Source organism: Elephas maximus, chromosome 11, assembly GCF_024166365.1.
Source record: "Elephas maximus indicus isolate mEleMax1 chromosome 11, mEleMax1 primary haplotype, whole genome shotgun sequence".
Classification (NCBI taxonomy): Eukaryota; Metazoa; Chordata; class Mammalia; order Proboscidea; family Elephantidae; genus Elephas; species Elephas maximus.
The window spans coordinates 93061899-93089854 of record NC_064829.1 but is presented as its reverse complement, the minus strand read 5'-3'; the positions used below and the strand labels follow the sequence as shown (position 1 = coordinate 93089854).

Genomic DNA, 27956 nt, shown 5'->3' with positions numbered 1-27956 from the left:
ACCATTCATAATCTTTGCTTCTCAGCCTGTGTTTGAAGTCACACCATTCTAAACTCACACTCCAAATTTTGTGAAAACCCACCCAGTAATATTTGAGAGGTGTAGAAGAAAAAAGAGAGAAACTTATTTTGATTGGTATGGATTATAAGTGAAGAACATGGAGTCATCTGGGTTTCCATATTTCCAGTCACCTCAGCTGTCTTAATCCAGGCTCTCCTTCCTTCTCCAGTGGCTCCTGCTGGCTTCCTTCTACACCTTCAGGGCTGCATATTCACAAGATCGTAGGGGCTTCTCAGTAGGAAGCATAAGCTGCCTCACACAGTGCCCTTGTATTCCCCTCGGAGTCTTCAGCCTTTGAGGAAAAGAGACTGTCATAAAGCCAGTTTGGATTTCCAGAGTTTGCTGCCTCTCCATTCCTTCATTCCTCCTAGCTGTCCTGGTGGCACTGGAAACCGTGGCGGTGTAGTGGGTAAGTGCTATGGCAGCTAGCCAAATAGGGCTAGCAATTTAAATCTACCGGGCACTCCTTGGAAACTCTATGGGGCAGTTCTACTCTGACCTATAGGGTCACTATGAGTTAGAATCGACTGGATGGCAAGGTTTTTTTTTTTTTTTTTTTTTTTCCCTAGTGGCACAAGCGGTTTGCTAACCCAAAGATTGGTGGTTCAAACCCACCCAGCAGTTCTACGGAAGAAAGGCCTGGATAACTGCCTCCATAAGGATTACAGCCAAGAAAACCCTATAGAGCACAGTTCTACTCTGTAACACATGGGGTCACAATGAGTTGGGGGCCGACTTGATGGCATCAAACAACAACTGCGTTTTCACCCGGTTTCTGGCATGGCAGTTCCTATCTTGTCACCCAGTCTCTCAGCAGTTAGGGGCTCTAGCTGGCCCTCCTAGCCATGCCCTATATGGTCTCCCGTGATAGAGACCCCATTGTTGCCAGGTAACCAGTACTCCTTTCCCTACCCAGCCATGTCCCATATGGATGCTGGTGATTAAAACTTCTCCCTTTTCCCACGCTTATTGTTGTTGTTAGTTGCTGTCGAGTCGACTCGTGGAGACCCCATATGTGCAGGGTAGAACTGCTCCATAGGGTTTTCAAGACTATAACCTTTTGGAAACCGATTGCCAGACTTGTCTTTCGAGGTGTCTCTGGCTGGGTTCGAACCACCAACCTTTCAACTAGTAGTCGAGCATTTAACCATTTTCGTCACCCAGGGACTCCTTTTCCTGAGCCAGTTCTCTAGAAACTTTTTAGTTGATCAATAAGACTTCAGTATGCACTAACCCCAAGATCCAGGACTCTCCTAAGATCCCAACTTGTTGCCTTATCCTGGGTGCAGCCCCCAGTGTGGCCTTGCGTGGAGGTGCGCTGTGGTTTCCTCTCTGGACTAAATCCTATTTGCAGCTTGCCAGCAGCCATCTAAGATACAAATCTATCGGTCTCTGATCATCTGGAGCAAAGGAAAGTGAAGAAAACCAAAGACTCAAGGCAGCGATCGGCCCAAAGGACTAATGGACCACATGAACCACAGCCTATATGACCCCGAAACCAGAAGAGCTAGATGGTGCCTGGCTACCACTACCAGCTGCTCTGACTGGGATCACAACAGAGGGTCCCGGATAGAGCGGAAGAAAAACTGTAGAACAAAAGATCAAATTCACAAAAAAGACCAGACTTACTGGTCTGAGAGAGACTGGAGGAACCCCTGAGACTATGGCTCTAAGACATCCTTCTGGACTGGAACTGAAGGCATTCCCAGATACCACCTTTCAGTCAAACCATAGACAGGCCCATAAAATGAACAAGAACATCTGAGAGGAACATGCTCCTTCCAAAAATACAAAACCAAACCCAGTGCCATCAAGTCAATTTGGACTCATAGCGACCCTATAGGACAGAGTAGAACTGCCCCATAGAGTTTCCAAGGAGCACCTGGCAGATTCAAACTGCCGACCCTTTGGTTAGCAGCTATAACACTTAACCACTACGCCACCAGGGTTCCCAAACAATCAATTATACGAAATCAAAAGGGCAACATTGTCCCAAAACAAAGATGAGAAGGCCGGAAGGAGTAGAAAACCAGGACGAAAGGAAATGGTTAACCTAGGACGGAAATGGTTAACCTAGGACGGAAATGGGGAGAGTGCCATCACATTGTGAGGAATGAAATCAATGTCATGGAACACTTTATGATTATAAACAATTGATTGGGAAACTGATTTGCTCTGTAAACTTTCACCTAATGCATAATAAAAAATTAAGTAAAAAAAAAAAAAGAATAATAGGAAAAAAAATTCTATTTGTTTTCTGGCCTTCTTGCGTGAGTCTCACCTCCTTCTGCCACACCTGACAGATCATCCAAAACTGGGGGAGCCCTGGTGGCCCAGTGGTTAAGAGCTCGCCTGCTAACCAAGAGTTCAGCGGTTGAATCCACCAGCCACTCCTTGGAAACCCTATGAGGTAGCTCTACGCTGTTCTTGGAATCAACCCGACAGCAATGCTTTTTTTTTTTTTTTTTTTTTGCTGTCCAATATGCCAGCCACTAACCACAATTAGATATTTTAAATTCAGGTCCTCATTTGCACTAGCCACATTTTAGATACGCAATAGCCCTGTGTGGCTCATGGCTGTCGTACCGAACAACTCACATAACATAGGACATTTCCATCACCCAAGAAAGTTCTATTGGACAGCTTTGTTCTGGAGTGACTGTGCTTTAGGAAGAATGAGGGTTTTGGCTACAGTAATAATATAACAATACTATTGTTGTTGTTGTTGGGTGCTGTCAAGTCAATTCCAACTCATGGCGACCCCATGGGACAGAGCAGAACTGCCCCATAGGGTTTTCTAGGTTGTAATCTCTACAGGAGCAGATCACCAGGTTTTCTCCTGCAGAGTTGCTGGGTGGGTTCGAACCGTTGATCTTTTGATTAGCAGCCGAACGCTTGACCATTGTGCCTCCACTACTCACAATCGATTATAACTGGTGTTCATAAAAAATAATGCAAATGTATGGTTTTGAGAATAAGAGTTACCATCCTATAAGAATAGGTCGCCATGAGTCTGAATGGAGTCAATGATAAATAATCACAACAACAACAAAGAATAACTACGAGGTACTTTTTTTTTACATAAATATTATACTATTATAATTGTGAACTGGGTGGCACAAATGGTTAAGCACTCAACTACTAGCCAAAAGCTTGGCAGTTTAACTCACCCAGAGGTGCCTCAGAAGAAAGGCCTGGCAATCTGATTCCACAAGGTCATAGCCTTGAAAACCCTATGGAGCAGTTCTACTCTGACACACATGGGGTCACCAAGAGTCAGAATCAACTTGACGGCAACTAACACCACCAGCAGCCACTCCCGTGGAGTCTATAGCGACCCTGTAGGATAGAGTAGAACCGCCCCATAGGGTTTCCCAGACCATAAATCTTTATGGAGGCACACTGCCACATCTTTCTCCTGAGGAGCAGCTGGTGGGTTCAAGTTGCCAACCTTTCGGTTAGCAGCCAAGTGCTTAACCACTGTAGCACCAGGGCTCCTCCAACAACAATCATTTTAATATTATAATAATATTATCATCAATTAATTGATACTATTAATCTGAGATTTAAAATACAACCATTCGTTAACTGATGCCAATAATCTAACATTTAAAATTTCTCAGACTTGCTGGTGAGCTCTTCATATTTGTTATATCACTGAATTCACAGAAGTTTTTTTTTTTTTTACCAAGTTGATTGTCACAATTTCTTATTTCTCAATCTTTCCTCTTTTAAAAAATTAGATAGAATTTACATACAGTGAAATGTACAAATTTTAAGTGTACAATAGAAGGCCAAACCTGTTGCCATTAAGTCGATTCTGACTATTAGCAATCCTATAGGACCAACTCAACGTTTTCTACGTGCACAATTCAGTGACATGATTACAGTCTTTAAGTTGGGCAACCATTCTCATCCTCCTTTTCTGAGCTGTCCCTCCGCCATTAACCTAAACTCACTGCCCCCTAAGCTTCCTATCTAGTCATTTCAACTCACCTACTTTGGACATATCATCAGGAAAGACCAATCACTAGAAAAGGACATCATGGTTGGTAAAGCTGAGGGTCAGTGGAAACGGGGGAAACCCACCAAAAGATGGATTGACACCGTGGCTCCAACAATGAGCTCAAACATAGCAAAGATTGTGAAGATGGCACATTTCATTCTGTTACACGTAAAGTCGCCATGAGTCAGAGCCAACTAGAGGGCAACTAACAATACATGGGAGGAAAGTAAGGAAACATGGACTTGCTGGTGACTTGTCTAAGATTACCCAAAACCAAAAAACCCCAAACAGTCAACAATTCCTTTAAAATGAAGATGAGAATTAAGGGGGCAGGGAAACTAGATTAATGGAAATGAAACAACCAGAATGGAAATAATGAGAATGTTCACACATTGTGATGAATGCCACCAATGTCACTGAACACCTTGTGTAGAAATTGCTGAATGGGAACCTAAACAGCTTTGTAAACCTTTACCAAAAACACAATAAAATATTATTAAAAAATAAAATAACCCATTGCCATTGAGTTCACTCCAGCTCATGGCAACCCAATGTGTTACAAAGTAGAACTGAGCTCCATAGGGTTTTCTTGGCTGTAATCTTTACAGAAGCAGATCTCCAGGCCTTTCTTCCATGGCACCACCATGTGGGTTCAAGCTGCCAAACTTTCAGTTACTAAAGTCAAGCTCAAACCATTTGTACTACCTCAGAGCCTTGTCTAAGACTACATGGGTGATAAAATAGTAGACACTGGCAGCTGGAACCCAGCTATTCCGGAATTCAAAATGTTTTTTAACCACTATACTATCTGACCTCTCATCTATTGTGTGAGTTGGGAACACAGATACTCAGAAGCCAGAGGATATGGGCCAAACCAGGAGGCAGACATGAAGATCCCAAGTATGCAGAGTAGAACTGTTCTACAGGGTTTTAAAGGCTGTGACCTTTTGGAAGCAAATAGCCAGGTCTTTCTTCCGAGGCACCTCTGGATGATTTTTAAACCACCAACCTTTTGGCTAGTAGTTGAGTGCTGAACTATTTGTGCCACCCAGGGACCTTTCACTTCTCCAACTGAGTTCTTGGAGAATTTCTAAATGGAGAACTCACCGAGAGAGATGTCCTTTCTGGCTTGGATAAATCTATATATGATCAAGAGGAAAAAAAAAAAAAATCAGTTCCCAGGTTGCAAGACTCAGACTTTGATCTTTGCACCCGCAAGATTCTATCATTTATCACTTACCTGTTGCCTCCTGGTTGGGAAAATTGGAATGGCTGCTTCTGAGAGAGAGAAACCCATTGAAGTATGGGATCTGAAGAATTTAGGGAGAGGATAAGGGCACCGGAGAAGAGAGGAGCAGGATTCCAGCAAGGGCTGAGAGAGGCTGGGACAAGGGCCAGGGTAGGTTTGGACAGGGGAATCACTGATATGCAAAGGGTGCCTCTGAGGAACGGAAGAGGAGTTGAGTGGAACATGCCATATGTCAAGAATATCTACCTCCTGGTGGATTCTCCATCTGCTGAATCTATTTAAAAAAAAAAAAAAGGAAGGATTTTATCACTAGATAAATTAGATAAAAATCTTTCACTTCCCCCTCAAAAAAAAAACAAAAACCTATTTGCTGTTGAGCCAATTCCTATTCATGGCGACCCTGTGTGTTTCAGAGTAGAACTGCTCCATAGGATTTCTTGGCTTTGATCTTTACAGCAGATAGCCAAGCCTTTCGTCTTCTGTGCAGTGGGTGGGTTCGAACCACCAACTTTTAGATTACTGTTGTTGTTAGTTGCCATCGAGTCAATTCCGACACAGGGCAACCATATGTGTTACAGAGTAGAACTGCTCTCTGGTGTTAAAAAAACAAACCCTTTGCTGTTGAGTTAATGCCGACTCATAGTGACCCTATAGGACAGAGTAGAACTGCCCCATAGGGCTTCCAAGGTGAAACCTTTACAGAAGTGGATTGCCACATCTTTCTCCCATGGAGTGGCTAGTGGGTTGGAACCACCAACCTTTTGTTTAGCATATGTGCACTTAACCACTGCACCAGGAGGACTCTCTTGTAAGAACCTATTAATACCACGGGTTCCTCATGAAAACATGGTGATTTGCACCTTGTTGTTGTTAGTTGCCATTGAGTCAATTCCTACTTATGGTGACCCCTTGCGTGCAGAGTAGAGCTGCTCCATAGGGTTTTCAAGGCTGTGACCTTTCGGTAGCAGATCACCGAGCCTTTCTTCTGTGGCACTACTGGGTGGGTTTGAACGGCCAACCTTTCAGCTAGTGGTAGAATGCTTCAACACTGGTGCCACCCAGGGATCTTTCACTTCCCAGAGTGGTGGGTCCATTCTTCCCTGAACTCACCATACTGAACACATCTGTAGATGAGGAAGATGGAGAAGAAGCTGAGGAACATGGACAGGCAGCTGAAGACTGTAATAAAAATGATCCTGCTGTCTGGTGGAGGAAGAGCACATCAGAGAATCAGTCTGGTTCCTAAAACACACTGACGCAGTTAGGCAGAACGGTGAAGCAGAGCCAGGCAGCCTGCCTTCAAATCTTGGCTCTGCCACTTCCAAGCTGGAGCTTCCAATTGCGTTGGACAATTTCCTTAATCCCCTTGTACATTGGCTTCCCCATCTGTAAGATGGGGATAACAAAAGTACATATTTTATTGAATGGTACCCCAGAACCCCATTGCCGTCGAGGTGATTCTGACTCACAGCAACCGTATAGGACAGAGTAGAACTGCCCCATAGGGTTTCCAACCCTATAGTGTTTACAGAAGCAGGCTGCCACATCTTTCTCCAGCGGAGTGGATGGTGAGTTCAACCCGTTGACCTTTTGGTTAGCAGCCGAGAGTTTAACCACTGTGTCAGTGAGTCAATACATACAAAGAAGGTTAGAACAGTGCCTAAAATGAACAAGCAAAAAATCAATTGCCATTGAGTTGATTCTGATTCACAGAGACCCTGTGTGTGTCAGAGGAGAACTGTGCTCCACAGGGTTTGCAGTGACTGATTTTTCAGAAGTAGATCACCAGGCTTTTCTTTCAAGGAGCCTCTGGGTGGACTCAAATCACCAACCTTTCAGTTAGCAGCCAAGTGTGTTGGCTTGGAAATTTTTAATAAATGTTAAACCAGTAGCAATAATATTCATCATTTATTGAGAGCTAACTCTGTGTTGGAAACCCTGGTGGCGTAGTGGTTAAGTGCTACAGTTGCTAACCAAAAGGTTGGCAGCCCAAATCCACCAGGCGCTCCTTGGAAACTCTATGGGGCAGTTCTACTCTGTCTTATAGGGTCGCTATGAGTTGGAATCGACTTGACCACAATGGGTAACTCTGTGTTAGGTCTTTCATATACATGCTTTCCCATCTTGACAATAAGCACATAAATTGAATGGGGATAGGTGTACTATCCTATCCCTGTTTCATTCATAAGCAAATTAAGTTCCAAGAAGCAAAGTTAATAGCCCGACTAGGTTGAGCTTTGAATTCATGTATGTCCAGATTCATAAACCAGTCTCCCTCTATGCCAGTATAACTCTGTGTTGGCACTGGGTATGAAAAGACGAGATAAATGATATTCTGAACCTGTTCCATGGAATTCATAATCTGGATATATAAACATTTACTCAGCTACTGTAATACTCAGAGTCCCTGGGTGGCATAAACAGTTAAGCTCTCGACTACTGGCCAAAAGATTGATGGTTCAAACCCATCCAGAAGTGCCTCAGAAGACAAGCCTGACGATCTGCTACCAAAAGATGATAGCCTTGAAAGCACTATGAAGCAGTTCTACCCTGCACACAGGGGTCACCATGAATTGGAATCGACTTAACAGCAGCTAACAACAACGCTGTAATACCGCGGAGGCTGTGACAAGTCTGATAACAGATGCATGAAAGTCCAAACTCCCACCCAGTTCAAGAATCATTTTCTATCCTTTTGCTTTCAAAATGACATTCACTTGCCCTCCCTCTACCTCCCAGGCCTCCTAATATTAGGAAAGATTTTGCCTCTGTTTCTGGTAATACGATGCTGTTGTTAGGTGCCATCAAGCTAACTCCAACTCATGGCTACCTTATGTAACATTGAAACATTATGAAACATTGCCCAGTTCACACTATATAGGACGATGTTGTGACTGGCTGATTTTTGGAAGTAGGTTGCCAGGCCTTTCTTCCTAGTTTGTCTTAGTCTGGAAGCTCTACTGAAACCTGTCTACCATGAGTGACCCTGCTGGTATTTGAAATACCAATGGCGTGGCTTCTAATATCATAGCAACAGGTAGGCCACCACAGTATGATAAGCTGACAGATGGTGGGAAATATGACAAAAAAATAAAAAATAAAATCCATTGTTGTTGAGTTGATTTTGATTCATGGTGGCCTCATGTGTACAGAGTAGAACTGCTCCATAGGATTTTCTTGGCTTTAATCTTTACAGAAGCAGATCACCAGGCCTTCCTTCCATGGTGCCACTGGGTGGGTTCGAACTGCTGGTCTTTCAGTTAGCAGCCAAAGGCTTAATCGACTGTAATGGTAGACCAGAAATAACCTAGCAAATGGTGAGGAAAATCAATTCTCAGATCTTGTAGCAGGATGGAAGGAGGTAAAAAGTGCCACTGACAATTTGAAACCACTAGCCAACCCTCTCAAGAATGTGGAGCCCACATTTAAAGAACCTGGGATGAAAAACAAAATGAGACTAAACAGGCACACCAGCCCTGTGGCGAGGACGAGAAGAGGAGGGGATAGGAAAGCCGGTAATGGGGAACTCAAGATTGAGAAGGGAAGAGTGTTGACATGTCGTAACCAATGTCACAAGACAATATGTATATTAATTGTTTAATGAGAAACTAGTTTGCTCTGTAAACCTTCATCTAAAGTACAATTAAAAAAATTTTTTAAATAGCCAATAAACACATTGAAAAGAAAAAATAAATCAAGTACCATAAGAAAAAATTTTAAAAAGAAAGAAAGAACCTGGAGTGAAAAGAAAAATGGTTAAGTGCTTGGCTGCTAACTGAAAGCCTGGTGTTTCAGATCCACCAAGCAACTCCACGGGAGAAAAGACCTGGCGATCTGCTCCTGTAAAGATCACAGCCTAGAAAACCCTGTGGGGTTCTATTCTGCCGCGTGGGATCACCATGAGTCAGGATCCACTCACTGACACACAACAACAACAACAAGAGTGAAAAGAGCATGATTTAAGTACAAAGAAGAGTTTATTATTATGGAAAAAATTTTTTTGGTGAAAATATACAGAGCAAAACATACACCGACTCAACAGTTTCTACACGTACAATTCAGTGACACTGTGTAACTATTATCGCTATCCTTTTCCACATCATTCTTCCATCATTAACATAAACTCACTGCCTCCTACATTACTCATCTAACCTTTCAAGTTGCTGTTGCCAATTTGATCCTATATAGACACTTCTTTAAAAGAGCACAATGCTTCAGGCAGACATTCTTTAATAATTCTGCTAAATTATTGTTTGTTTTAAAGATGACTTTGGGGGATAGTTCAAGATTTAAGGTTTAAAGATACGAAAGAGTTCTCGAAAATGAAAAATACTCATCCAAGGCAATGAGTAATAAAAGGAATATTCTTAAAAATCACCTTTTAGGAATTGACTAAGAATGTAGAGTATTTATAGTTATAAAAAGAACGTTAAAAGATTTTGAGAATATATTAATATCCATAGCATGGGGATTCTTCTGTGATGCACATAGAAGAGAGAAGCAATAAAAGAAATAATAGATAAAAATTGGCTTCGAGAAAGGTTTAAACTTTTGCATAGAAAATAAAATGACAAGCAATAATTTTAAAATTAGAAAGATACTGACAAACTTTTTTATAAAGTACACTAAAGATTCATGGAAAAAATTATTGAACTTTAGATATAAAATAAGTATAACCCATGAAATACATGTTATCTCTTTAAACTGTCATAAACAACTGCGTGAAGCCAGGCTTTTCATTTCTTCTGCAAAGAGAATATTGAGGCTCAGAGAGGTTAAACCAGGAGGATCTGACTTCTAATGCCCATTCTTTGAACCAACAACCCTCCAGATGAGAATGAATGACGAGAATCTCATCCCTGCCCAAAACCGCTCATCTCATTTCTGAACAGCTCAAACACTTATTAATTTCACTTTGACCTGATGTCATTACCTTGTTTTGAAGATAAGGTGCCCAGGTTTTCATCTCCTCCTACAAAATAAGTTACATTGTAATGGTTAGAAAGACGCAATATGTATATCTAAAGAAACATTCCTGTCTTACTGGTAGACCCATGTAGTTTTTTTTTTTTTTTTTTTTCCCTAAGTGGCTGTAGTGGTATCTAGGGAGGCCCTGGGTGGTGCAACAGGTTAACGTGCTCGGCTGCAAACAGAAGGGTTGGAGGTTCTAGTCCACCCAGAGGCACCTCATAAGAAAGGCCTGGCAAGCTGCTTCTGTAAAGATTAAAGCCAAGAAAATCCTATGAAGCAGTTCTACTCTGTAACACGTGGGATTGCCATGAACTGGAATTCACTTGATGGCAACAGGTTTGGTTTCTTTTGATTTAGAGTGAAAAGGTGCAGCTGAGAGCACTCAGAGACGATCCCTAATGTGGACAATGTTGGCCCAGGGTAGAGAAGAGTGACTAAAACTAGAAAACATCATTCTCAAGAGATAAAGTTCCCACCAATAAACTAAACTCACTATTTAGCAATATTTATGTGCAAGACTACATCATAATATTTCTAATTCTTACAACAACCATGTTGTTGTTGCATGCTGTCAGGTCGATTCCAACTCAGAGCAGCACTATACGACAGAGCAGAGCTGCGCCATAGGGTTTCTTAGGCTATAATCTTTACAGGAGCAGATCACCAGGTCTTTTCTCCTGTGGGATGCTCGGTGGGTTTGAATCGCCAACGTTTCAGTTAGCAGCCGAGCTCTTAACTGTTGCGCCACCAGTGCTCCTTAGACAGCCTTACAAGGTTAAGTATCTTTATTCCCATCTGATTGGTGAAGGACATACATATGTGTGAGTCCTGGGATTACTACACAGAATTGTATCCAAAGCTCAATGTTTTACTTAAAAGCAGGCAACATACAGTTGAGGCTGGTCAGCAGATTCTATACGATTCCCCCAGCCCTTTGTTTTTCTTCATACCTCAGACTAAAGAAACACACATTGTGAAACTCAGAGGAGTAGGAAGCTGAGAGAGAAGTAACTGAAGGCAAAAGGCTTGCTAACCGTAGAAACACCTCACCGAGATCCTCCTTGTCTTTGTTAGTGAGCTTCAGGTCTTTCTCTGGCTACATGACGTTCAGTGGTCATACTGCAGAGCCATATCTGAAGCCCTTAGCAGTATCTTGCCTCTGCACCAAAAGGGTCTCCAACTTGGACCCTTTCTCCACATGGTCCTATCACTGTCTCTATGTCTACATTTCTGTATATCTATCCACCACCCATCTGTCAGTTTGTCATACCGTGGTGGCTTATGTGTTGCTGTGCTGCTGGAAACTATGCCACCAGTATTTCAAACGCTACCAGGGTCACCCATCATGGACAGGTTTCAGTGGAGCTTCCAGAGTAAGATAGACCAGGAAGAAAGGCCTGATGATCTACTCCCCAAAAATCAGCCAATGAAAAGCCTGCGGATCGTAACAGAGTATTGTCTGATATCGTGCTGGAAGATGAACCCCCAGGCTGGAAACCAAAGTGCCGTTACCACTGAGTCGATTCTAGCTCGTCGTGACCTCCAATAGGACAGGGTAGAACTGCCCCATAGGGTTTCCAAGGCTGTAATCGTTATGGAAGCAGACTTTCACGTTCCTCTCCCATGAAGTAGCTGGTGGGTTTGAACCACCACCTTTCGGTTATCAGCCAAACGCTTAACCACTGTACCACCGGGACTCCTCTTTAGGCTGGAAGTCACTCAAAATACACTGTGGTTGCAACAATGGACTTGAGCGTACCAAGGATTGTGAAGATGGTGCAGGACCAGGTAATGTTTTGCTGTTATATGTGGGGTCACCATGAGTTGGTGACTCAATGGCACCTAACACCAACATTATCTATCGTATCCATCCATCCACCCATCCACCCACCCGCCCAGCCACCCAGCCACCCACCCACCCAGCCAGCCAGCCAGCCAGCCAGCCACCCACCCACCATCCACCCATCCACCCATCCATCCATCCACCCATTCATCTATCTATATAATCTATATCTGGAATCTCTCTCTATATATATATGAAATGAAACAACGTCTTAATTGATCAGCTGGGAGTAGCAAAGGAGTTGAGGATTTGTGAGAAGACATACTGGAGTTCTAGTACTGATCTCCCACTTAAAGACTTTGTAATAGGTTACTCTGTTTAAATAAGAGGAGGCAGGAGGGAGATAATAATACCTAACTTGAAGTTAGATAATGATGAAAAATACTGGCTTTAAAGCACTCATCCCAGAATCTGACTCATTTTGTAGGATAATGAGATTGTAGTTATAATGACTATTTTCTCACTCAACATACCACCCACACCCAGCTCCCCCTGTAACAGACACTGTCAGTGCTCCACCCATATTCCCCCTGTAAAAACGGTAGAGGCGGAGGTGTCTGACCTCTTCTAACTTCACAAGTGGGGAGGAGAATCATTACCGGCATCAACAGACCAAGGCTGATTTCTGTGAGGGGGAGGTCAGGCATGTCTCCAACCCTCCAACCTTTTTACCCATCCTAATAGCAACTATCCTGCCTACAGCACTCTACTCCTTGCTGGGTTCGATAACCCACTGCAATGGCCACACAGAACTCACAGAACATATTCACAGTTATGGGGCTTATTAGGGAAGGAACAGGTGACAGTTCAGGATGAGAAATGACTCACAATACAGTATCTTTGATCAGGACAGCCTCTTCTCAGACATGACCACAGGCATGCCTCTCTCTGGCCCTCAGGCTCTTGGCCCCTCAGCACAGCCTCTGCCATGCTCAGGTAAGTGTTACAAAGCTCTTTTAGCTCTGCCGACAAGTGCCCAGAGGCAACCTACTCCACCAGTAAGCCTTAGACAGAAGGCACTCAGCTCTCTTGTTCCATGGGCCTGGAAACCCACCCTGCCAACTCCTTCTGGTCTCCAGCTGGTCTCCTGGTCCTGCTGTCTCTGCTGCTGATGTTTCTCTGTCACTGCTTCTCACCATCTCCAGTGTTACTGCTCTCTTTTTCTCTGTCTCCTGGATCCAGGAGTTTCTCAGTGCAGGGATTTCAGGTCCAAAGGATGTGCTCTGCTCCTAGCTTTTCTTTCTTGGTGATAGTAGGTCCCCCTGTTCCACATCTAGGATGGCTCATTTTAAGCCTAGTGGGATGGCAAAACTGACCAATCCCTTCATCAGGGTTCCATATACCTTATTTGCATGGTCCCACTCCCACAAGGCTATCATGCACCCTATTTGCATTAGCAGCAAACTGTCCAATTACCTTGGTGGGCCACAAGCACCTCATTTGCATAGTTCCACCCAATCATTGGGTGGGAATTACAAGACCCTGGTGAGAAAGGCCATATAAAAGCAATCCATTGCACTGCACCTCCAGATTTTTTTTCCCATTGTTAGATATTCTAGATCATGGGTGCTTTCACTTTCCAAAAAGAACACTTGCATCTATTTGTTGAACTGCCTGAGAGAATCCAAAGTGTCTTTGAATTTAAGTATTCCAGGGCTATCCCTTTACCAATGACTGCTGTTTGTGAAAGAGTGAATATTCTGATTTCCTTATCCCCATGAGAGTTCCTGGGTGGAGCAAATGGTTAATGCACTCAGCTGCTAACTAGAAGGTTGGAGGTTCGAGTCTACCCCGAGGCACCTCAGAAGAAAGGCCTGGCAATCTACTTCTGAAAAGTCAGCCTTGAAAACCCTACGGACCTCCTTTGCCATGAGACCAGAAGAACTGGATTGTGCCCAGCACCCAGCTACCATTACTGGCCATTTTGATCAAAGATTCTATAGACGAATTTTGGCCAAAAGGGGGAAAATGCAGAGCAGGATTTCAAATCCTCATGGACTTCATATTTTCTGGAGCCATGAAGGCTGGATGGATCCCTGAAACTATTGCCCTGAGATCATCTTTAAACCTTAAACCAAAAATATCCCCTGAAGTCTTCTTAAAACCAACAATAGTTTAGTTTAGCTAGTAAAAAATGTCTGCCCTGAGCATTATGCTCTTTTAAGAACTATCTGTATGAGATCCAACTGACAACAGCGACTAGAAAGATTAGATAAGAACCACAGGGGGCAGTGAGTTTATGTCAATGAGGGAGGAAAAACTCAGAAAAGGAAGGTGAGAATGATGGCACAACTCGAAGAATGTAATCGATATCACTGAATTGTACATGTAGGAACTGTTGAATTGGTGTATGTTTTGATGTGCATATTCTCAACAACAAAATAAATAATAATAATAAAACCCTATGGAACACAGCTCTACTCCGACACACATGGAGTCTCCATGAGTCAGAGTCGACTCAACAGGCAACTGGATTTGCCTCCCTGGGCTGTGGCCTTCACCGTCTCCAGAATTCAGCAAATCTGAGGGACTTCCATATCCCACTCCTGTTAGGTCTAGTTCTATTCCTATACCTGCTTCCCCAACCCCCTAAAATGTGATTTTTACGCTAATCCTTATCTAAGAGTTTGCTTCTGGTGACCAAATGCAAGAAACCAAATCAAAAGGGACAATTCCATCAGTGCAGCCCCATGGATGTATGAAAGCCAGCAGGCACGGGTGTTCGTGGATTATCAGGGCCGCTGATAAAAGCAGAGAAGCAGCAAACCTTGCCTTGGCCTTTCAATTCTTCCCCCTTACAGCCCACAGTTCCCTTTGCACAACTGTTTCCTAAGAAAGAGAAGTTAATTTTTGCAACATAGAGCCCCAAAGCTAACTGAACTGGGCTCACTCTGTGATGTCCACATACCCTGGTCGAATTTCACATCATTTTCCACATTGCCAAAACAAACTACGAAATATCTAAGACCTTGGTCTGGGGGCACCAGACAGAGCAATGAGGTACAGGTTGACACGGGGGCATAAATGAAGTCACAGGTATCAGAAAGGAAGATTGATCTTGAGTCAAAGCTAGGTGATGAAATTCACTATCAGCCTGCATAGCAATTGAGTATAGGTTCCCTTTTGGCAGCTTTGAAGCATACAAATACAGGCTGGGGACATCATACCTATGCTTAAAGATATTTTACTATGTTACAAATTCTGATAGAATAAATTTGAACTCAAAAAGTAGGTTTTAAGAAATTGTATATATGCCCCCTAAACCAAAAACAAAACCCATTGCCATCAGGTCGATTCTGACCCTATAGGACAGGGTAGAACTCCCCCATAAGGTTTCCAAGGCTGTAATCTTTACAGAAGCAGACTGCCACACCTTTCTCCCATGGAGCTGCTGGTGGGTTCGAACTACCAAACTTTCGGTTAGCAACCAAGTGTTTAACCCCTGTGCCACTAGCAGCCAAGCCCTTAACACACCCACTAGGATCGTTATAATAATAAAAAAAAAAAAAAGGAAATAACAAGTGTTGGAGAGGATGTGGAGATATTGGACCCATGCATATTGCTGGTGGAAATGGAAAACGATGAAGCCGTTTTGGAAAACATTTTGGAGGTTCTTTAAAGCATCAACATAGAATTACCATCAGACACAGCAATTTCACTCCTAGGTATATACCCAAAAGAGTTGAAAACAGATGTTTACACAAAAACTTGTACATTAATACTCAGAGCAGGATTATTCATAAGGGCCAAAAGGTGAAAACAACCAAATTGAAGGAAGGTTCTGAGTTGCTGAAAGAAAGAATGAGTAAGCATCTATTCATCTGTTCATTGACTGATGAGTAGATAAACAAAATGTGGCATATTCATACAATGGAATATTATTCATCCATGAAAAGGAACGAGATACCGATACATGCTACAATGTGGATGGACCTTGAAAACGCTATGCCAAGTGAAAGAATTCAGATGCAAAAGGCCACGTATTGTATGCTTCAACTTATATGAAATGTCCAAAATAGGCCAATCCATAGAAATAGAAAGCAGATCAGTGTCTGTGTAGGACTGGGGTTGGGGGAGATGAAAAAAGAAAGGGAATGATTGCTAATAGAACCAAACCCTTTGCCGTCAAGTGGATTCTGACTCATAGTGACTCTACAGGACAGAGGAGAGCTGCCCCATAGGATTTCCAAGGAGTGGCTGGTGGATTCGAACTGCCCACCTTTTGGTTAGCAGTCTGAGCTCTTAACCACTGCGTCACCAGGGCTCCATGATTGATAATAGGTATTGAATTTCATTTTAGGGTCATGAGAATGTCTTGAAATTAGGTGGTAGTAATATTTTTTTTTTTTTTTTAATATTGGCGCCGTCTTGTGAACACGCTAAAAGTCTCTGAGTTGTACACTTTAAAGAGTGAATTTATGGTATGTGAATTATATCTCAATAAAAAAGAAAGACAATAAAGTATACAAGAGCTCACAATAGGAAAGCTTCTCTTCCTTTACTCTCCAATACCTCTCCACGTCTCCAGCCTCATTTCTGATATTCCTTGTTCCTCTATCAAATTTCTGATCTTTCCAAGAAAAAATTCCTGGCATGAGTTGTGTTCATCGAGCTGGAGTAGCAATTATTTCCTAAGCCTGCTAATGATGAACAAAGATGTTTTCAAAGGCTAATAATTATCCTGCAAAACCACGTTGGAGGAGTATAGCAGCGTAGATTCAAACAATAGCTCTTTTCCTGTTACCGTCTTGGCTCTTTAGAGGAGATTACAGGAAGGTTAGGAGTTGCTGAAAGAAAGGGTGAATAAGCATCTAGATTTGAATTTAACCATCCAAATGGCCATTAAATCTGGATGAGCTCCCATTTCAGCCTGTAACTGCCAGCTTGTCTAATTTTTATGAGAATTTCTGAGGACAGAATTTCAGTCAATTCCTCATTGAAGAGCAACATCAAAGAAAAAGAATTTAAATATTCATCTTTTTTTTTTTTTTTTTGGAGAACTTCAAAGGGTTAGCAAGCCCCTAATCATACATAAGAGTCCCCGGGTGGTGAAAACAGTTAAGTTCTGGGCTACTAACCCGAAGGTTGGCCGTTTGAACCCACCCAGAAGTGCTCAGAAGAAAGACCTGGCAATCTGCTTCCTTCCCAAAGGTCTCAGCCATGAAAACTTTATGGAGTGCAGCTCTACTGTGCAGCACATGGGGTCACCATGAGTCTGAATCAACTTTATGGCAACTGGTTTGTTTTAGTTTTGTTTTGTTTTGTTCTGATCGTATGTATTCCCAAAGTACCTGGACTCCACGGGAGTCAAGTCCATTCCCCAAACTAGTCACACGGACTCACCTACGCTCTTCACAGAACTCCACCATAATATTTCATTATGTAAAATGGTAGACAGTGTACTCTGTGCTATTTTTTTTTTTTTCCCAGAATCAGATTTACTCACCAGTTTTCAGAGCCTGGAAGTGCCTTAGAGGTCATCTCCCTGACAAGGCAATGGTTTCCTTCCAAATATCATTGACAACGTGGGCATTAAGATTCTGCTGGAGCACATTATGCAAAGGGGAGCCCTCTGTCCCGCGAGGTACTCCAGGCTGTGGGTATATAAATCTAATGGGCAAACACATCTCCTGGCTAAGTATCTTACCCATTTTTATTGGGGGAGCTTCATATCCTTCATATTCATCTAGGAAACAGGATGCAAGAAAAGGAGTCACAATGACTGTAACAACAGCTAACAACAATATAAACTGCTAAATTTTTGATCTTTTGTTCTGCATCAACAGATTACTAATACAGTGCCTTTCACAGTTATTCTCCATCTGTAACGATCTTTTTCTTAGTCTAATATCTCATACTTGCTTTTTTCTGTCTTCTAAATGAGAATGTAAGCTTCTTATGGCCAGTCACCACTCTACGGCCAGGATATAGCTAAGTATCTGGATTTGTAGGGTGAATGGACAATTACCTTGTGCCAGGTGCTTTTCATTCATTTTTTTCTGCAAAAGGAGCATTCACAGTTCCATTTTTCCATAGGTAAGGAGTAGAACAATAAGGTGAGTTGCAAAATGGCATAAGTCTGTTATGGAAGGCTGACCCTTAAAAATGAGCCACTGATAACTGGCACCATAGCTTGTCTTCTGAAATAATAGTGCAGAGACAAGCAAGCACAAACCGGGGAAAGACAGATGCCATGTGGAGATTGTCAAGGAACTGACAAGAATGCTGGAAAAACTGAGACAAGGATTTTCCCCCAGAGCGGCTGGAGAGAGCCTTCCCCTAGAGCTGGTGCCCTGGATTCATATTTCTAGCCTCCTAAACTGTAAGAAAATAAATGTCTGTTCTTTAAAACAACCTACTTGTATTTCTGTTACAGCAGAACTGAGAAAGTAAGACAGAGGTTTAAATTACTTATCATAGAGTCTGGAACATAGGAAGTACTAGATATGTGTTGAGTGTTAGTGTTTTCATTCCATACCCTCATCTGTCACCCAGATTTCCAAGTTCTTGCTGGGGAAGAAGCCCAAATACGGGAAATTCCACTGGTAATATACACAGCTGTAGTTGTCGCTGTCACTGCTTGTCACAGTCCAGAGCACGAAATCAGTTTGGTTTTTTCTCGCTTTCTCGATGTGTAATGGCTCTGGGCACCCTGATTTCGGCAAAGCGATAGCTATACATTCAGTTCCATTGTATGGAATCAGACATTGAAGTGTCACACTACGACCTGAGATCGTCTCAGGAGCCACGACGATGGAAAGGGAAGGTCTTGGGAGTGATCCCGCAGAGGACAAGGCAGTGGAGGTCAAGGGATGGGCCAGGGCGTCCCATTCTCCACTGCACCTGGAGACTCACTCATCCATCTCTCCCACACCTGCACCATTGAAACTCACTCTGAATCCTCGTGAGAGACTTGTCCCCACACTCTGCCTCTATTTCCTCAATTCCCTACCCTGAAGATGTCGCATCTGCCATTTTGTTTCCTAGTGATATTGTTGACTTTTACCCGAACCCTGCGATACTGGGAAACTGTGATGGCTAAAGAAATCCCACCACCCTTTGTGTTCATGAAAATGGCTTACTTCAAATAACCACCCTTCTCATATAACTTAGATGAGACTCATGGATGCCTCCCTGTTTACCTCGGAGAAGGCCAGACACAGACTCTCCAAATTCCCATTCCTCGCCTCGTAGATGAATAACTAAATTGCTTGTCCCCATTGATCAATCAGAAAAAAAGTGTTGTTAACCAAATTTCAGTTCAGTTTCTCTCCTTCCTCCAAGTCTCTGAAACTGTGGCCCACCCTCAGCCTGAAACAGCGTACTAATAAACCAGTTGCCATTGAGTTGATTCTCACTCATGGTGACACCATGTGTCTCAGAGCAGAACTGTGTTCCGTAAGGTTTTTCAGTGGCTGATATTTGAGAAGCAGATGACCAGGCCTTTCTTTTGAGGCACCTCTGGGTGGACTCAAACCTCCAACTGTTTGGTTAATAGTTGAGTTCCTTAACTATTTGTGCCACCCAAGAACTCTGAGCCAACACACTACCCATCTTCAAGGGTCCCTCCCAGAGAATGCAAACAGCTAATGCGCTTGGCTGCTAACCAAAAGTCTGGCCGTTCAAGTCCGCTCAGTAAAGCCTCGGAAGAAGGTCCTGGTGATCTCCTGAACAATCAGCTGCTGCAAACCTTGTGGAGCACAGTTCTCCTCTGGCACACCACAGAGTCACCATGAGTAGGAAGCGACTCCATGACAGCTAGTTGGGTGTTTTATTCTTTTTTTCTGGGTAGAACAGGCTACCTCAGCTTAAAACATACTGATTTACTCTTCGGTGATGTCACTCTTTCATCCTACTTCCCCACACCTGGATTTTTTTCTAGCCTTGTTTACTTTCAGTCTGTATAACAGAAAATGATTTTACCCTAGCTCTTTGAGATACTTGCTGATCTTATGGTCAGAGTGTTCTCCTTATTACAATGGACTCCTCCATTGCCATAGTTCCTTTCCTCCTTTTCTTTCTGAATAAAGCCTCTCTCCATCAAAGTCAGATTTGTTTTTTATTTGACACTAGATTCCTTCTTCCCCCAGCCAGGTGCCAATCACAGGGAGGGAATGAATGTGTCAAAGAGTTTCCCTCTCACCTGTGACCACCAGCTGTAAATGTTCACTCTCTGCCCATCCCTGGGACGCTGTTGTCTTGTAGGTACAAAAGTACTTCCCAGCATCCTTAGGCTCGAGGTCAGTGAGGAGGAGTTCAACATTGTTTTCTGCTGACTTCAGCTGTTCCTCGGACCCAGTGTTGTTCAACTTCCCCAGCCTGAAGGTAGCATTCTGGAACGTAGACCAGCACTTCAGAGTCACGTTGCTTTTGCTTTCAACCACTGAGCTGGGCAAGGCACTGAAGAAGGGCTTGGGAAGTCGCTCTGGGAAGAATTCAGAGTTAATATCCATCCACGTAGGAATGGATCAACAAAATGCGGAGCATACTGTTAACAAAAAAATATTCTGATAAAGTTAATGTTATAGAGTTTATTTGGTTTCGAAAAGATCCATGGATGGAAGCACATCTATCTCCCAGCAAAACCTAGGCGGTATTTCCCTGAACAAAAGCAAGCTGAGAGTTTTTTTTTTTTTTTTTAATTAACTCTTATTGACCTTCAAGTGAACATTTACAAATCAAGTCAAACTGTCACATATAAGTTTATATACACCTTACTCTGTACTCCCACTTGCTCTCCCCCTAATGAGTCAGCCCTTCCAGTCTCTCGTGACAATTTTGCCAGCTTCCAACTCTCTCTATCTTCCCATCCCCCCTCCAGACAGGAGATGCCAACACAGTCTCAAGTGCTCACTCTTCATCAGCATCTCTCTCCTACCCACTGTCCAGTCCCTTCCATGTCCGATGAGTTGTCTTCGGGAATGGTTCCTGTCCTGGGCCAACAGAAGGTTTGGGGACCATGACCGCCGGGATTCCTCTAGTCTCAGTCAGACCATTAAGTATGGTCTTTTTGTGAGAATTTGGGGTCTGCATTCCACTGATCTCCTGCTCCCTCAGGGGTCCTCTGTTGTGCTCCCTGTCAGGGCAGTCATCGGTTGTGGCCGGGCACCAACTAGTTCTTCTGGTCTCAGGATGATGTAGGTCTCTGGTTCATGTGGCCCTTTCTGTCTCTTGGGCTCTTCGTTATCGTATGACCTTGGTGTTCTTCATTCTCCTTTGCTCCAGGTGGGTTGAGACCAATTGATGCATCTTAGATGGCCGCTTGTTAGCATTTAAGACCCCAGACACCACAGTTCAAAGTGGGATGCAGAATGTTTTCATAATAGAGTTTATTATGCCAATTGACTTAGAAGTCCCCTTAAACCATGGTCCCCAAACCCCTGCCTTTGCTCCGATGACCTTTGAAGCATTCAGTTTATCCCAGAAACTTCTTTGCTTTTGGTCCAGTCCAGTTGAGCTGACCTTCCATGTATTCAGTATTGTCCTTCCCTTCACCTAAAGCAGTTCTTATCTACTAACTAATCAGTAAAAAACCCTCTCCCACCCTCCCTCCCTCCCCCCTCGTAACCACAAAAGTATGTGTTCTTCTCAGTTTATACTATTTCTCAAGATCTTATAATAGTGGTCTTATACAATATTTGTCCTTTTGTCTCTGACTAATTTCACTCAGCATAATGCCTTCCAGGTTCCTCCATGTTATGAAATGTTTCAGAGATTCGTCACTGTTCTTTATCGATGCGTAGTATTCCATTGTGTGAATATACCACAATTTATTTAACCATTCATCCGTTGATGGACACCTTGGTTGCTTCCAGCTTTTTGCTATTGTAAACAGAGCTGCAATAAACATGGGTGTGCATATATCTGTTTGTGTGAAGGCTCTTATTTCTCTAGGGTATATTCCGAGAAGTGGGATTTCTGGGTTGTATGGTAGTTCTGTTTCTAACTGTTTAAGATAACGCCAGATAGATTTCCAAAGTGGTTGTATCATTCTACATTCCCACCAGCAGTGTATAAGAGTTCCAATCACTCCACAGCCTCTCCAACATTTATTATTTTGTGTTTTTTGGATTAATGCCAGCCTTGTTGGAGTAAGATGGAATCTCATCGTAGTTTTAATTTGCATTTCTCTAATGGCTAATGATCGAGAGCATTTTCTCATGTATGTCTTAGCTGCCTGAATATCTTCTTTAGTGAAGTGTGTGTTCATATCCTTTGCCCACTTCGTGATTGGATTGTTTGTCTTTTTGTGGTTGAGTTTTGACAGAATCATGTAGATTTTAGAGATCAGGCGCTGGTCGGAGATGTCATAGCTGAAAATTCTTTCCCAGTCTGTAGGTGGTCTTTTTACTCTTTTGGTGAAGTCTTTAGATGAGCATAGGTGTTTGATTTTTAGGAGCTCCCAGTTATCGGGTTTCTCTTCATCATTTTTGGTAATGTTTTGTATTCTGTTTATGCCCTGTATTAGGGCTCCTAGGGTTGTCCCTATTTGTTCTTCCATGATCTTTATCGTTTTAGTCTTTATGTTTAGGTCTTTGATCTACTTGGAGTTAGTTTTTTGCATGGTGTAAGGTATGGGTCCTGTTTCATTTTTTTGCAAATGGATATCCAGTTATGCCAGCACCATTTGTTAAAAAGACTATCTTTTCCCCAATTAACTGACACCGGGCCTTTGTCAAATATCAAGCTGAGAGTTTTTACTGAAAGCAATGGACAGAGAGAGAGAGACCAAAAAAAGGAAAAAAAAGGGAACAAAACAAAGCACTCTTCGTATTTTTTTAGTTTATTTTATTTTTCTGTTGTTGAGACTATACACAGCAGAACATACACCCATTCAACAGTTCCTACATGTACAATTCAGTGACATTGATTACATTCTTCAAGTTGTGCAACCATTCTCACCGTCCTCTTCCGAGCTGTCGCTCCCCCATTAACATGAACTCACTGCCCCCCCGAATTTCTGATCTAGTCTTTTGAGGTGCTGTTGTCGATTTGATCCCATACAGATAGATCTTAAAGGAGTATAATGGTCAAGGAAGACATTCTTTAGTAGTTAAACTAAACTATTGTTTGGTTTAAAGAAAATCTCACAGGATATTTTTGGTTTAAGGTTTAAAGACTATCTCAGGGCAATAGTTTCAGGGGTTCATCCAGCCTCCATGGCTCCAGAAAATATGGAGTCCACGAGAATTTGAAATTCTGTTCTACGTTTTCCCCTTTTTTGATCAGGGTTCTTCCATAGAATCTTTGATCAAAATGTGCAGTAATAGTAGCCAGCACCAGCCAGTTCTGGTCTCACAGCAAAGGAGGCAGTTGTTCATGGAGGTGATTAACCACACATTCATTTCCTCCTCCTATTCCTGACTCTCATTCTTCCTCTGTTGCTTTAATATATCATCAGGTCATGCAGAACAATATGTACAGAAGCCTAAACATTTAACTTATCAGCTCAACAAAATGTGTTTAATGTCCGAACTAACACTTCTGAGCAAACAGACAAATCAAAACATGTATGCCAGCAGAAATGATTTTGTGCATATCAATCAATCCAGAGGAGATAAGAATTTCAGTCAGGGGGACCTCTCTAGGTGGAAGCACCCAAGCCTCTTTAACTCTTTCTAAGAGCCTTTTTTTAACTCCAGCAAGTCTGAAGAATAAAATACAAATTCAGTCATATATACAATGGAATATTACTCAGCCATAGAAAGAAATGAAGTCCCGATACATGCTATGACATAGATGGACCTTGAAAACTTTATGTTGAGTAAGATAAGTCAGTCACAAAAGGACAAATACTGTATGATCTCACTTATCTGAAACAACAAGAATAGGCAAATATATAGAAACCAATGTTTGTCAGTGGTTACCAAGGACAGGAGGAAACCCTAGTGGCGTAGTGGTTAAGAGCTACGGCTGCTAACCAAAAGGTCAGCAAAGGGTCGGCCATTTGAATTCACCGGGTGCTCCTTGGAAACTCTCTACTCTGTCCTATAGGGTTGCTCTGAGTCTGAATCAACTCAACTGAAAACGGGTAGGGACAGGAGGGAAGAGAAACGGGGAGTCATTGTTTAGGAAGCAGTGAGTTTCTGTTGATGGTGTTAGAAAATTTGGCAGCAATTATGAGTGATGGTTGCAAAACATGATTCATATAATTGATATCACTAAATTGTACACCTGAAGAATGCTGAAGTGGCATTGCTGTGTTGTATATATTTTTATGATAAATCCTGCTTTCTCATCCCTTTCTTTCACAGGATTGACATCTCCATCTTTCTCTGAAAGCTTTCGCTGGTCAGTTTTGTTTCCTCTCTTTTTCATCCTTTACTCTGCCTTATCGTCTGCTTCCTGGAGGACCCAACGGACACACCTGGATTTCAAGTGCGACACACGCACTGTAGGTACTTCAGGCACTCCATGTTCCTTTTATGTCCCTGCTGGTATCTTGCTGTGAAGTCATCGGCAAGCCATTTCTCTTCCTTGAGTCTTCATAGAGGAGCCCTGGTGGTGCAGTGGTTAACTGCTAGGCTGCTCACTGAAAGGTCAGCAGTTTGAACCCACTAGCTGCTCCATAGGAAAACGATGTGGTAGTTTGCTTCCATAAAGATTACAGCCTTGGAAATCCTATGGGGCAGTTCTATTCTGTCCTATACGGTCAATGTGAATCAAAATCAACTCAACGGCAACGAGTTTGGTTTTGGTTTGGGGCTGGGTCTTCATAAGGTATAATCTTACAATTGGAAGTGATCCTTAGATCTTCTAGAATTCTGGTCAGAGTTGATGACTCTTTGTTAGAGTTAATTTGACTTTTCATCTTGATGACCATAAAGACCCTTCTAGAATCCAGAGGGTTAAACAAAGGGGAAAGGTCATAAAACTAAAGATGTGGGAAATAATTACGTTTGAATGAGAGAGAACTCACCATTCTTCTCATCTTCATAACCCAGACACAGCCCTGTAAGAGAAACCTCGGTAAGAGACAACTAATGTGCTTGTCTTGGAAGTACCAGTAAGGCAAACAGAGCATAACTAGTTTGTTAAAGAAATGTCATGTTCTTTGCACTTATTTTCCCAGATTTACCTTTTACTTTTGTCCTATTGTTTGCCATTCGGAAGTTGTTAGGTTTATACAGAAAATTCCCACCATCTTTTCCAATTTATTGTATTGTTTTCATGATTAGGTTTTCTTTCACCATCTAGAAGTGGTTCAACATTTGCCTATACTTTCTTCTCATATTTGTCGTGATTACAGTTTTTACCCTTACCACTTAAATAATGCGAAGGTTGTTTTACTGTGGAGTGTGAGGGGAGAGTTTTCTTTGTCGTTCAGACAGAGAGAATTCGTTCTTCCCGACCAGGTATTTAAGGAGCCCCAGTGGCACAGTGGTTAAGAGCTTGGGTGCTAACCAAATGGTCAGCAGTTCGAATCCATCAGCTGCTCCTTGGAAACTGTATAGGGCAGTTCTACTCTGTCCTATAGGGTCGCTTTGAGTTGGAATCGACTTGACGGCAGTGGGGTTTTGGTTTGGGTGGCGCAAGGGGTAAGCACTTGGCTGCTAACTGAGAGGACGGTGGTTTGAACCCATCAGCCGATCTGCGGGAGAAAGATGTGGCAGGCTGTTCTATAAAGATTACAGCCTAGAAAACCCCGTGGGGCAATTCTACACTGTCCTTTAGGGTTGCTATGAGTCAGAATCAACTGAACAGCAACGGGTTTGTTTTTTGGCTTTTGACTAGGTATTGCAACGAATTCAGTCCTGCTGTTTGTGGGAGTATGAATACCCTGGTTCCCTTGCCCCCAGGGACTCCCTGGGTGGTGCAAATGACTAACACACTCAGCTGCTAACCTAAAGGCTGGAGGTTCAAGTCTACCCAGAGGTGCCCTGGAAGAAAGGCTTGGAGATCTACTTCCCAAAAATCAGCCATTGAAAATCCTCTGAAGCACAGTTCTACTCTGACACACATGGGGTCGCCACGAGTGGGAGTCCACTTGATGGAAACTTTTCTTTTTTTTAAGGAAACTAATACACAGGGATGAGATCAGTGCCTTGATTGTCCCTCTTACTCTGCCCTGTAGTGGGAGGTTTGGTGTAGTGTGGCTGATAGCCGTCTCTGCAGCACGAATGTGTGCGTGGGGGGGAACAGTACCCCAAAGGGGAGGACTGTAACCACAAAAAGAAGGAAGGAACTGGGGCAGAGAAAGATTACTGCAGTCCGCTACACCCTAACTGCACTGAGGAGGAACTGATAGGCTTAGTGGCGTGGAACTGCTGGATCAAAGTCTAGAGCTCCTATGTGACCAAGTCTGGATTAGAATCCAGTCTTCCTTTTTACAATCTGGCGTGTTTGATTACAAAAAAAAAAACCCAAATCCAAACCCACTGTGGTCAAGTTGATTCTGACTGACAGCAACACTATAGGACAGAGTAGAACTGCCCCATGGGGTGTCCAAGGCTGTAAATCTTTACGGAAGAGGAGTGTCACATCTTTCCCCCGCAGAGCATGTCTGGTGGGTTCGAACCACCGACTTTTCAGTTTGCAGCCCAGCACTTAACCACTGTACCACCGGAGTTCCTTATGTTTGATTACACTCTGTTCAAATTGAAGTTGGTTAAAATCTGTCTGCAAACATGGCTGGCCAGGAAATTTCCCTCATATCCATCCACCTCAGAGGTAGCTCTTCTCTGCAAGCCTCATACCCAAACCCAGAGCTTCACGTCCCGCACATCTTTAAATCCTGCCCTCCTAATATTCCAACCACTGGAGAAGGACATCATGCTTGGTAAAGAAGAGGGTCAGTGAAAAAGAGGGAGACCCTCAGTGAGATGGACTGACACAGTGGCCGCAACAGTGGGCTCAAACCTAGCAAGGATTGTGAGGATGTAGCAGGATCAGATAATGTTTTCGTTCTGTTACACATAGGGTGGCTGTGAGTCAGAGCCAACTTGAAGGCACCTAACAATAACAATATTCGGACGGAGTATTTATGGCAAGGCTGTGGTATTTGGAGAATACAGACTTGGAGATCCTATCCCAGTGGCTCATGTCTGAACTGCATAAACAGTGCATCACAGCAGATCTCTGAATCTCGGATTTTTTGGCTCTAACGTGTGAGTTCCAGAATTTACGTATGTGAAGCCCACAGACTCTGACACATATTGTTAGCTGCTGTCAAGTCAGCCCCTGACTCATGGTGACCCCATGCACAATGGAATTAAGTACTGCCGGGTCCTGTGTCATTCCCATGATTGGTGGTGAATCTGACTGTTGTGACTCATAGGATTTTCATTGGCTGATTTTTAGAAATACATTGCCAGGCCTTTCTTCCTAGCCCATCTTAGTCTGGAAGCTCTACTGAAACCTACTGAGCATCATAGCAACACGCAAGCTTCCAGTGATAGATGGGTGATAGCTGTGCGTGAAGGGCACTGGCCGGGAATTGAACCCAGGTCTCCTACATGGAAGGTGAGAATTCTACCACCGAACCGACACTGCCCCCACACTCTGACGCATAGTACATAACTGATACATGGAAGTCATCGTTTCTGTACTTGCCATCTTGCCCACTTATGCATGCATTTTCTCACCCATACAAACCCATTTGTCCTAGTCCTGGCGACTCACCAAGGCAAAGCAGGGACAGGAATTCTGTGAGCATCATATCCCTTCTGGACCAGAATTCTGTCTTCAGTTTTGCAGATGAAAGGAAGAAGCAGGGCTGGGGCAGTTGTGGCTCTCTTCCTGCCCACTTTGTCTCCAGGATGTACGGGTAGAAGTTTAGCTCCAGCCGTCTGGATTTCTGCACTGCCTGGTGCAGTTTCCTCCTCACA

At 43.0% G+C, this 27956-nt stretch overlaps 1 protein-coding gene across 8 annotated transcripts; it reads right to left on the bottom strand.

Annotated features, from left to right (window-relative positions):
* Positions 1-27956, bottom strand: LOC126085879 (V-set and transmembrane domain-containing protein 1-like). Of its 8 annotated transcripts, none has more exons than XM_049901644.1 (10): positions 27751-27956; positions 25049-25081; positions 20273-20554; positions 17777-17815; positions 10249-10287; positions 6426-6518; positions 5562-5589; positions 5307-5344; positions 5174-5205; positions 1-352 (listed from the first exon to the last, which is right to left on the bottom strand). In XM_049901644.1, the coding sequence occupies exons 1-10, from the start codon at positions 27785-27787 to the stop codon at positions 293-295; spliced, it is 681 nt and encodes a 226-aa protein (XP_049757601.1). In that variant the 5' UTR covers positions 27788-27956; the 3' UTR covers positions 1-292. The 8 variants fall into 8 exon arrangements, with proteins under 8 accessions (XP_049757601.1, XP_049757603.1, XP_049757604.1 ...); XM_049901646.1 differs by having other exon boundaries at positions 5307-5341; XM_049901647.1 differs by having other exon boundaries at positions 6426-6494.

Excerpts from the sequence above, each read along its gene's own strand:
- LOC126085879 (XM_049901644.1), bottom strand. The coding sequence starts at position 27,787 with ATGATGCTCACAGAATTCCTGTCCCTGCTTTGCCTTG. Across the intron at positions 5,206-5,306 it reads TCCCAACCAGGAGGCAACAG|ATTTATCCAAGCCAGAAAGG; the intron begins GTAAGTGATAAA and ends GATCATATATAG. Across the intron at positions 353-5,173 it reads CAGAAAGGACATCTCTCTCG|GCTGAAGACTCCGAGGGGAA; the intron begins GTGAGTTCTCCA and ends TTTTCCTCAAAG.